This window comes from Arachis stenosperma, chromosome 10, assembly GCF_014773155.1.
Source record: "Arachis stenosperma cultivar V10309 chromosome 10, arast.V10309.gnm1.PFL2, whole genome shotgun sequence".
Taxonomy (NCBI): Eukaryota; Viridiplantae; Streptophyta; class Magnoliopsida; order Fabales; family Fabaceae; genus Arachis; species Arachis stenosperma.
Window position 1 is genome coordinate 43,187,616 of NC_080386.1, and position 10,349 is coordinate 43,197,964.

The following is a 10,349-nucleotide window of genomic DNA, read 5'->3' on the forward strand; positions in this document are numbered from 1 at the left end:
CGGTGAGGCAGCCGATAATGTCGGCGGAAGAGATAAGGGGGAGAGCGGGGGAGGGATTGCATCAGGAGAAAAGGAGGATCATATTTCGGGAGGGGTTTCTAAGCCTTTGAAGGTTTCTTTTAGGGACAAAGTTGTGGGTTCCAAGATTGCTAAAGCTTTTTCACTTGTTGAAACTTTATCGGGAGATAACATTGCGGTAGTTTCTGGGAAGCAAGGAGATCTCTTACCACCGAGTGTCACATTTACCCAAGAAGCTAAGAATTGCTTGGCAGAACCTTATAAGGATGCTATAGTGATTAAGGTGCTAGGTAAACATTATAGCTACACTGCATTGTCTCATAAACTCCGAACGGTATGGAGGATTAAGGGAGGTTTTGATTTATTGGACGTGGGATTTGACTACTTTCTTGTGAAGTTTGATGTGGCTGAGGAGCGAGAAAAGGTTCTCTTAGGAGGTCCATGGATGATTGAGGGAAATTATGTGGCTGTGAAGCCTTGGGATCAAGAGTTTAGATCAAGTGAAAACTATTTTGGAGCAACTTTAGTGTGGATTAGAATTTTTGGATTACCAATTTGGTGCTACCAAGAAGATGCAATGCTCCGTGTTGCGGCTGCAGTTGGCATTCCCGTTAAGGTTGATTTGGCAACAAAATTAGCTGAAAGAGGGCGATATGCTCGAGCCTGTGTTCAGATAGATTTAGGATTGCCAGTGACTAAGAAGATTCTTGTTGAAGGTGTTGAATATGAGGTTGAATATGAAAGTCTTCACCTTATTTGTGGCTCCTGTCTCAAGTTTGGTCATGATATGAAGGTGTGCAAGACTGACAGCAATGCAGGAGGAGGAACTAATGCCAAGGTGACCAGCGATGTAGCAAAACAGCCAGAAAGCTCAAATTCAAAAAATCCAGTGCATGTGGAAAAGGCAAGTTTTCATTTTGGCAAGAATCTTGGAGATGAGACTGTAAATGTTACTGTCCCGGATTTGGTGGAGAGTGATTTGCATGCTGTTCATGTAGACTATGCACAACATGAGGATTTGGAAGGTTAGACTCAAGTGATTAGGAAAGGAAAGTATAAAATGGGTCAAAAGCCTTCTCCTAGTACCCATCAGGTCCAACCAAAAGCAAAGAAGACTCCTAACAAGGCTACCAGTACTTGGACAAGGCCTAACCACCAACGTACAACACATGCTACTGGATCCAAAGTAAAATTAAGCAGGGGCATCAATATTGGAAAATCGGTTAGTGTGGCTTCTTCGGGGACCCGGTACAATGTTCATCATCAGCAGCAATGTGAGACAACAAATGGCACTGTGCGAAAGCGTCCTCACCCAAACTCTTTGCAGAATTTACCAGTAGATAAGGATGGAGCATCGACGGCAGGTATGGTGCAAGTTTCGACGGAGAAAATTGGGCTGCCACTTGAGAGTCCATTAAAGGCAGGATTGTCGAAGACAGGGACAACATGTTGAGTCTCGGATTTGTTATTGGAGCTCCCTTTTTGCTGTTTTTTATGGATAGTTTCAATATCATAGCCTGGAATGTGAGGGGTGCGTCTAACAAGATGGCCCGTGTGCATTGCAAAAATTTGGTGAGAATATATAAACCATCTTTCTTCTTTCTCTTTGAGACTCATACCATGTTTAATAATTTAAAAAATTTTTGGGATAAGTTGGGTTTTCATTGTGTTGGTATTGAGGAAGCAGTAGGACACAGGGTTGGCATTTGGTTTCTATCTTCTATTGCTAATGCTTCTTGTGTGGTTATTGATCAAATTGACCAATGTATCACAGTGAAAGTGAGTGTGGGTAACTTAGTTTGGCTTTGTAGTGCAGTATATGGGAGTCCTCAATTCGAAAAAAGATGTATACTTTGGGATCATTTGCGTTCTATTAATTCAGGCCATAATAGACCATGGATGGCCATTGGTGATTTTAATGAGATTGTGGCACCAGATGAGAGTACAGGTGCTTATTTTTCTTCTCACAGAGCTAGTCTATTAGCTACTACTCTAGATGACTGTGAGCTCTTTGATCTTAAAGTGACTGGTAGGAGATATACTTGGTATAGAGCAGTTCAGGCTAGCAGGGACTTGGCTAAAAGGTTGGATAGAGCTCTAGTTAATGAGGCGTGGATGTCAATGTTTCCTGAGGGTTATTCTGAAATTCTTAGCAGGCTTCATTCTGATCATTGTCCTATTTTAGTTCGTTGTCATGGTAGCCCCAGAGTGAAAGGTTCTCATCCTTTTAGGTTCCAAGCTGCGTGGGCAACACATCCTTCTTATAAACATGTTATTAGTAAGGCTTGGAATCAAGAGTTTGGAGGCGTTACTGAAAGGCTTAAGATAGTTCAACAGGCTTCTTTGGACTTCAACTCAAAGATTTTTGGAAATATTTTTGTGCGAAAAAATAAGCTGGAATATCAGATTGATCAGATTCAACGGTGTTTGGAGGTTACCGATGTGTTATCTCTGAGAATTAAAGAAGCTGAACTGAGGGAAGATTATAATAGGCTTTTATTGCAAGAGGAACTTTTTTGGTACCAGAAATCTAGAGAGCAGTGGGTCAAGTATGGGGATAGAAACTCTAAATTCTTTCATCTTCAGACTTTGGTGCGTAGAAACCATAATAGAGTACATGGATTATATGTTAGAGATGAGTCTTGGTCTACTGATCCAGATATTCTCCAGGAAGAAGCCCTCTCTTTTTACAAGAATCTCTTTGGTACAATGGAAGAGGTTGAGGTTGATTGTTTAGGGGATGTTCCGATGCCCACTCTAAGCACTGAGGCTTGTGCTAGGTTAATTGACCCTGTCTCTTTTGCAGAAGTCAAGTCAGCAGTATTCAGTATGAGCCCTTTTAAGGCTCCTGGTCCAGATGGCTTTCAAGCTTATTTTTTTAAAGAATATTGGGAGATAGTAGGCACTGAGATTTGGAATATTGTCCGGAGCACTTTTTTGGGAGAGTTCTTAAATCCTAGCATCATGGAAACTCTGATTGTACTTATTCCTAAAATTGATAATCCTACATTTATGAAGGATTTCAGGCCTATTAGCTTGTGTAATGTTGTTTATAAAATTATCACTAAAGTATTGACTAACCGACTTCGGCCTTTTCTTCCAGATATTGTTAGTCCTTTACAAGGAGGTTTTATTCCGGGTCGTGGTGCTCCTGATAATATTATTGTGGCCCAAGAAATTTTGAATTTCATGAAGCACACAAAATCCAAGAAAGGTACTCTTGCTTTTAAAATTGATCTTGAAAAAGCTTATGATAGGGTGGATTGGAGGTTTTTGGAGAGTACTCTCATCGCTTTTGGTTTTCCTATCATCACTGTTAATTTGATTATGACTTGTGTCCGTGCATCCTCTCTTTCTATTATGTGGAATGGGAATAGATTGGATAGTTTTGCTCCTAGAAGGGGGCTTAGACAGGGCGATCCAATGTCTCCTTACTTATTTGTGCTTTGTATGGAAAGACTTGCCTGCTATATATCTCATAAGGTGGTCGAGGGTGTGTGGAAACCAGTTTCTGTCACTAGGGGTGGCCCAAAATTTTCTCATTTGATGTTTGCAGATGATCTCTTACTCTTCTGCCAGGCTACAAAAAGTCAGGTCCAAATGGTCATGCATTCTCTTAACATTTTTTGCAAGGCATCTGCATGAAAGTGAATTTTGAAAAGTCTAAAGCTTTTTGTTCTAAAAATGTGACTGCTCGTAGAAGAGATATTTTTACTAGTGTTTCTTCAATATGTTTTGCTTTGGACTTAGGAAGATATCTTGGAGTTAACCTTAATCATTCCCGTACTAGTAGGGCTTCTTTTCATTCGGTGATTGAAAAGGTGAGGGGAAGATTAGCTAATTGGAAAGGAAGGCTTCTAAATAAAGCAGGGAGACTTTGCCTGATCAATTCTGTTGCAGCATCCATTCCTGTCTATCATATGCAGGTATCTTTTTTTCCAAATTGGGTTTGCGATAAATTATCTTCTATGATGAGACAGTTCCTTTGGAAGGGTCAAGTTGATGGTAGAGGTCTTTCTCTTGTTAATTGGAGGACCGTGATCACTCCAAAAAAATTTGGTGGCCTGGGTGTTAGAGACCCTGCGTGTGTTAATATATCTTTACTTGGTAAATTGGTGTGGCAACTTTTTCATTATCAGGACAAGCCTTGGGTTGCTCTATTGAGGGCGAAGTATCTGAGGAATGAGGGAGTTTTAGATGGCCCTGTCCCTTGCAATACTTCTCATGTTTGAAAGAGTATCTCAAAGGCTTTTGGTGCTCTTAAGGATGCCTTCTCTTGGTGCGTTGGGTCACTTGATCAATCTTTTTGGTTTGACAATTGGAGTATTGAGGGCCCAATTGCTCAAGATGTCCCTTTTGTACATATATCTGACTCTGATTTAACTATTAGAGACGTTTGGAAAGATGGTCAATGGAATCTCCATGATATTTTCTCTATCATTCCAGAAGATGTCAAACAACGTTTGAATGCTTATAATCCGGATTTGAATGCTGGAGAGAGTTCGGGTTGGTCGTGGGGTGTGGCATCTTCTAGACTCTACTCAGCTAGGAGTGGGTACAGTTGGCTAGCCAAAAGAAAGTTTGACTGGAATGAGCATGATAATTGGTTGTGGGTATGGCGTCTGCATATTCCTGAGAAGTATAAGTTCTTGATTTGGCTCAGTCTTCATAATGTTATTCCTACTGCAGAGTTTCGTTTGGGTCGTGGTTTAGCTTTATCTAGCACCTGTCATCGGTGTCAGAATGGTTCTGAATCCATTCTTCATTGTCTTCGGGAGTGCCCTAGTGCCAAGGAGGTCTGGACCCTTTTAGGCCTGTATTCAGATAACTCGAATTTACATGATTGGCTCTACAGAGGTGCAAGGAGTGGAGATGCTTTTCTTTTCTTTTCGACCATCTGGTGGATTTGGAGAAGCAGGAATCATGACTTATTTAATATAGATGATTCATGGAGTGCTAGTAAAGTGTTGAGTTTGATTCGTAGTTCAGTAAGGGAGTTTCACACTATTTTTGCTATGCATCAATCTCTGTCTCCTCCTTCACTTTGTTTGCATTGGGTTCCACCTCCAGTTCATTCTGTTAAATTGAATTGTGATGCTAGTTGGTTTGCTCCTTCTGGCTATGCTGGTTTTGGTTGTATTATTCGCAATCACGATGGATGTTGGTTGAAAGGTTGCACTGGAAAAGTCGAAGTGTGTAGTGTTCTTTTTGCTGAATTGTATGCAATTTGGAGAGGTTTACTTCTTGTTTGGGAGAGTGGATTTCGTGAGGTTATTTGTGAAATAGACTGTTTAGAAGCTCTTTTCTTGGTAAACCAAAGAATGCTTAGTAAGGATATTCCGGAATGGGATTTGGCAAAGCATATTCAGGAGGTTATGAATTGGAATTGGAGAGTCTCTATTCTTTTAATTCAGAGGACTGCAAATAGTGTTGCAGATTGTATGGCTAAAGCAGCTGCTTCTGTCGCGGACATTCACTCGAATTGGAGCCAACCATAGAGTGAGCTTCAACATCTAATAGATTTAGATATGACCCTAGCCAATTAATTTGGTTTTGTCTCTTTTTTTCTTTCTTTTCTATTTAGTCACAAAAAAAAAAATATAAAAGTGTCATTTTTATATGATGTATTTTCTCTCTCTCTATATATATATCTTACCTAAACCAATATAGAATTGGCTAAGATAGTAAACATTTTAGTCTTTTAAGAAGTAATTAATTTTAAATTTCATCTAAGTTAGGTTAGTTAGGTCAGAATAATTGATTCTTGATAATAGGACTTGAATACTAATCATTAATCAATCAATTTTGAATAACAAAATGGCAAAAAGTGAGCACTAATTTGATACATGAGTTTTATAACCATAAATTAAACTGATGCTTATATTACTAATTTAGTTTAACAGCTAGTAAAAAATTAACTTAATTCATAGTAATATAAAAAAACCTAACCAAACTCAACATATTTAACAGATAAATGTTAGAGTTAATAAAATTTATTATTTTTAATTAATTTAATTATTAATATTTAAAAATATAGACTAAAAACATGTCGTTGAATTTCTGTACCAAAAAAAAAAACTGAATACTAAATTCTACTAGTCGTGAACAGAGTGAAAACATTAATCTAATAATATCTAAAATAAGACAAAGGCTACCAAACCTAGTGACCAACCATGTTTAGGAACATAGGAGGGAGGGTGAATGGGGTGAATCCAAAGTCCAAATAATAATATTAAGTGGTGATTTCCTAAGCATCTCCAATGCATTCATTATTCAATTTTCAATTCCTTTTCACACACACCCCGATTGGTTTTGAAAAACACAGAAAGAAAGAGAAGACTTGAGAGAGAGAGAGAGAGAGATGGGAAGAAGAAGGTGCTTCTTGGACATAAGCATAGGTGAAGAGCTTGAAGGAAGGATAGTGGTTGAGCTCTTCAACGACGTCGTTCCCAAAACTGCTGAGAATTTCAGAGCTCTCTGCACCGGCGATAAGGGCATTGCTCCCAACACCGGAGTCCCCCTCCATTTCAAGGTTCCGCCTTCTATCAATTCAATTCCTTCTCTGAAAAGACGGTTATGTCCACTTTATTATCACTCCTCTTTTTGCTTCTCGATATACATTTTCGTCATTCGCTCACTTTTATTCTTGGGAAAAGGATTCCTTCTACTTTGTGTTTATTCTTCTTTCAGTGTGTTACTGTGTTCTCAATCCAAAGTAGTATCTTTTTGGGAACTAGAGCATGAGCATACTATATTATCTCTATTATTCTTTAACTCACTACCAAATTTGTTGAAGAATGCTAAAATATGCCAACTTTATCGTGCTCTATAGTTTTTTTTTTTTTGATTATTTAATGAATGAATTGCATGAGAATCTATGTTAGCAATGCTGGAAGAAGAAGAAGACCAAAAAAAAAAAAAAAAGAATCCATAAGTTTAAACTGTTGATAGTACATGTCATGATGCCATGGGATCACATTGGCCTACAAATCTAAAAGCTTTCTTTTCATTTTCGTACTTTAATTAAAGATTCAACAAGAATCGGTTGTAACACATACTTAAATTGGATAGAACATTACTACAAGGATGCCTTACTTTATTGGTCTGGACCGGGCTGTACATGTTATGATTTCTATACACTCAATGAATATAGAAGAATTTCACTCTGTCATTTAATCAAATATTTCAGTGTTTGGCAGAGTTTAAAAGATAGGAGGCGGTTAAATCAAATCAAATGTTTTTTTTTTTTTTTCTAATGCGGCAAACTTTTTGTACTGGCAAAATTTGTTCATGCCATATATTATCTTCTAACAAGTTAATTGGCAGTATTAGTTTAAAGTCGACTATTGAATTCGAATTATTTTTCTGGTTGTACCTTCAGGGGTCATGCTTTCATCGTATTATTAAGGGTTTTATGATCCAAGGAGGCGATATTTCTGCTGGAGATGGTACTGGAGGAGAATCTATATATGGACTGAAGTTTGAAGATGAAAATTTTGAATTGAAGCATGAAAGGAAAGGGATGCTATCAATGGCAAACTCTGGTCCAAATACGAATGGGTCTCAGTTCTTTATCACCACTACTCGAACTTCTCATCTAGATGGTAAGCATGTTGTATTTGGGAAAGTAGTTAAGGGAATGGGAGTGGTCCGTTCGATTGAGCATGTTACTACCGGAGATGATGACCGTCCCACTCTTGATGTGAAAATTGTGGATTGTGGAGAAATTCCTGAAGGAGAAGATGATGGAATCTCCAACTTTTTCAAAGATGGTGATACTTATCCTGATTGGCCAGCAGATCTTGATGAGAGTCCTAATGAACTTGAATGGTGGACGGAATCTGTTAACAACATTAAAACTTTTGGTAACGATTATTACAAGGTGTTGTTGCTTTCCACAATCCACCCTACTCTATTCTGATATTATATTTGATGTATTGTTTTAACTTTATAAGAGTAAGATGAAATATTCATTCTGTCTTTTAATACTTAATAGTTATCCCTTCTCCCTTGCAATTCTTGACAGGAAAAACTAATTCTTTTTTCTTTTTCGTTACAGAAACAAGATTACAAAATGGCTCAAAAGAAGTATCGAAAGGCTTTGCGCTACCTAGATATTTGTTGGGAAAAAGAGGGGATTGATGAAGGCAAGCTGGCCTGTCTACTATTTATTTCGGCAGAGAGATTAAATTGTAATTGCATTTCACCTCCTTTAAATGCGGATAACATAGTTGTATTTATGCCTTTGCAGAGAAAAGTTCAGGTTTGAGAAAGACGAAGTCTCAGATTTTTACAAACAGCTCTGTAAGTTTGAATTTACTTTATTGCAGTGTGCTATCATATTCTTTGTTGAGTTCTGTTGCCAGTTTGCTATATGAACTGTTCCTGTTTTACTAATTGTCTATCGTATGCCATTCTTTAGGCTTGTAAATTGAAATTAGGCGATCTCAAAGGAGCATTGTTGGATACCGAATTTGCAGTGCGTGATGGAGAGAATAATGCCAAAGCTTTGTTCCGCCAAGGTCAGGTTGGTATCCCATTTGTCACAATTTAGGAGCTTTTCTTTCCCTTGAATATATCAGTCTTGTTGCTGGTAATTAATGTTTCTCACTTTCTTCTCCTATTGCTATGTTGCTTCCGAGTTCTGACTTATCAGGCATACATGGCACTCCATGACATTGATGCTGCCGTTGAAAGCTTTAAGAAGGCATTGACCTTGGAGCCAAACGATGGTAATTTACGATTTTGGATCATGCCTTTGGCATAAATTCACTGTTCTATAATCAAAGAGATATATACACATAACTTCACCATATTTCTAGTCAGGTTTTTTGATGTTATTTTAAAAGATTGGATAACCTTTTGATGATACAAGCCGAACAGCGATTTTTATATGTTAGGAAATGCAAACATAAAATTTACAACTCGAATGCTTATTCTATGAAGAGCTAATCAATCCGCCTTTGTATGTTATTTAAGCTGGAATAAAAAAGGAACTTGCTGCTGCGAGGAAGAAGGTGATGATCTATCTAATTTGAGCAAGCATAAATAGAAGCATTATATCCTATTTTTAGGAATCTAACTAATTATAACTGTTACAGATAGCTGATAGGCGCGATAAAGAGAAAAAGGCATATAGCAAGATGTTCCAATAACATTTGCTATGCCTCTGCCAGTCAATCCAGGTAATAAAGTAGCATATGAATATGAATTACCTTCTTATTATAGATTTTAAATGTAGAGTAATGACCATGTTTGCTTGTCCACCATCTAAGAAATTCTTAGGTATTCCACGAGCATCTCATTGAAATCGATCACAACTAAGAAAAGAATCAGTCTTTAAAATATGGTTCGATACTTATTGGTTATGGGTACAATAGACATGCTGCTCCAAGAGCATGTGTAGTAATCAAAACTTAAACTTTACAGTTTGGATTTCTGTTGTCACAATAGCTTATTTGCACCATTTGAAACTCAAAAGAGCTGAATCAAACTCACTTCCTTTCCCCTTTGCAGGTCCAAGGAGCATTGTATACAAAATATTAAAACAGGCTTGCATTCATTGTTGCTAAATGTATTAGGAATGAGGCTCAGAGGAAATAAGTTGATACTGGATTGGTATCTTGATGAATTTTTTAGCCAAAATTTTTAGTCAACCATTTTTTTTTCTTTTTGCAGAGAACTCAACTCATTATTTGGTGGTTATTATAGCTATGGAAATGTTGGTTATCCGATGGACCAGTGAGAAAGCTTTACTTGTGATTTTGTTTTGATATTTGTAATTAGGTACTTACACTCAAAAAGAGAGTAATATAGCACCTCTATTGGTTATTCAATTTTAGATTGACTACACAGTTTTATGTTAGAAAATTTAAATTTATGTATCTTTGATTTAGATATGGTAATTACTTTCAAAATTACTATTTGCACACAAAAAATCAACTACTAAATTAGTCACAATAAATTTATGTGTTATTAACTCATTTTTAATATGTATTTTGTATTTTAATATGTATTTTATATACGTGGTTGATTTTTTTATGTATACTTAGTATGATTGTTGTTTCGAGGGTTACCTGAAACGTTGATTTGGGCTTGAACGTGAAGTCCAGATCTTTTTGTGTGGCAACGTCCGACTTGATATGTCGAGGTGCCGCCTGTCCGAGTTCCTCGTGAGGAGGTGGGGGTGGTACCTGCAAGAGACTCCAATGTTTAAGTTAGCAAGAGTTTTAGACAGGTTTAATAGATTAGAACATGAGTTATACCCGGGTAGTGCTAGTGTATTTCTAGTAGAAGAGATAATCACCTTTATTAGAGTAGTTCTATTTTTT

At 37.3% G+C, this 10,349-nt stretch overlaps 2 protein-coding genes across 3 annotated transcripts; both read left to right on the forward strand.

Annotated features, from left to right (window-relative positions):
- Positions 1 to 1,078: 1,078 nt before the first annotated feature.
- LOC130957029 (uncharacterized) lies at positions 1,079 to 5,516 on the forward strand. Its single transcript, XM_057883934.1, has 6 exons — positions 1,079 to 1,382; positions 1,535 to 1,590; positions 1,672 to 1,807; positions 1,901 to 3,607; positions 3,769 to 3,944; positions 4,254 to 5,516. Exons 1-6 carry the CDS (start codon positions 1,079 to 1,081, stop codon positions 5,514 to 5,516), a joined length of 3,642 nt encoding a protein of 1,213 aa, XP_057739917.1.
- A 656-nt stretch (positions 5,517 to 6,172) lies between these two features.
- LOC130955793 (peptidyl-prolyl cis-trans isomerase CYP40-like) lies at positions 6,173 to 9,854 on the forward strand. 2 transcript variants are annotated; one of them, XM_057882764.1, is made up of 9 exons: positions 6,173 to 6,550; positions 7,400 to 7,900; positions 8,078 to 8,165; positions 8,270 to 8,322; positions 8,441 to 8,545; positions 8,675 to 8,750; positions 8,998 to 9,035; positions 9,120 to 9,203; positions 9,697 to 9,854. In XM_057882764.1, the coding sequence occupies exons 1-8, from the start codon at positions 6,380 to 6,382 to the stop codon at positions 9,171 to 9,173; spliced, it is 1,086 nt and encodes a 361-aa protein (XP_057738747.1). In that variant the 5' UTR covers positions 6,173 to 6,379; the 3' UTR covers positions 9,174 to 9,203; positions 9,697 to 9,854. The 2 variants fall into 2 exon arrangements, with proteins under 2 accessions (XP_057738747.1, XP_057738746.1); XM_057882763.1 differs by having other exon boundaries at positions 6,174 to 6,550; positions 9,535 to 9,854.
- The last annotated feature ends 495 nt before the right edge of the window (positions 9,855 to 10,349 follow it).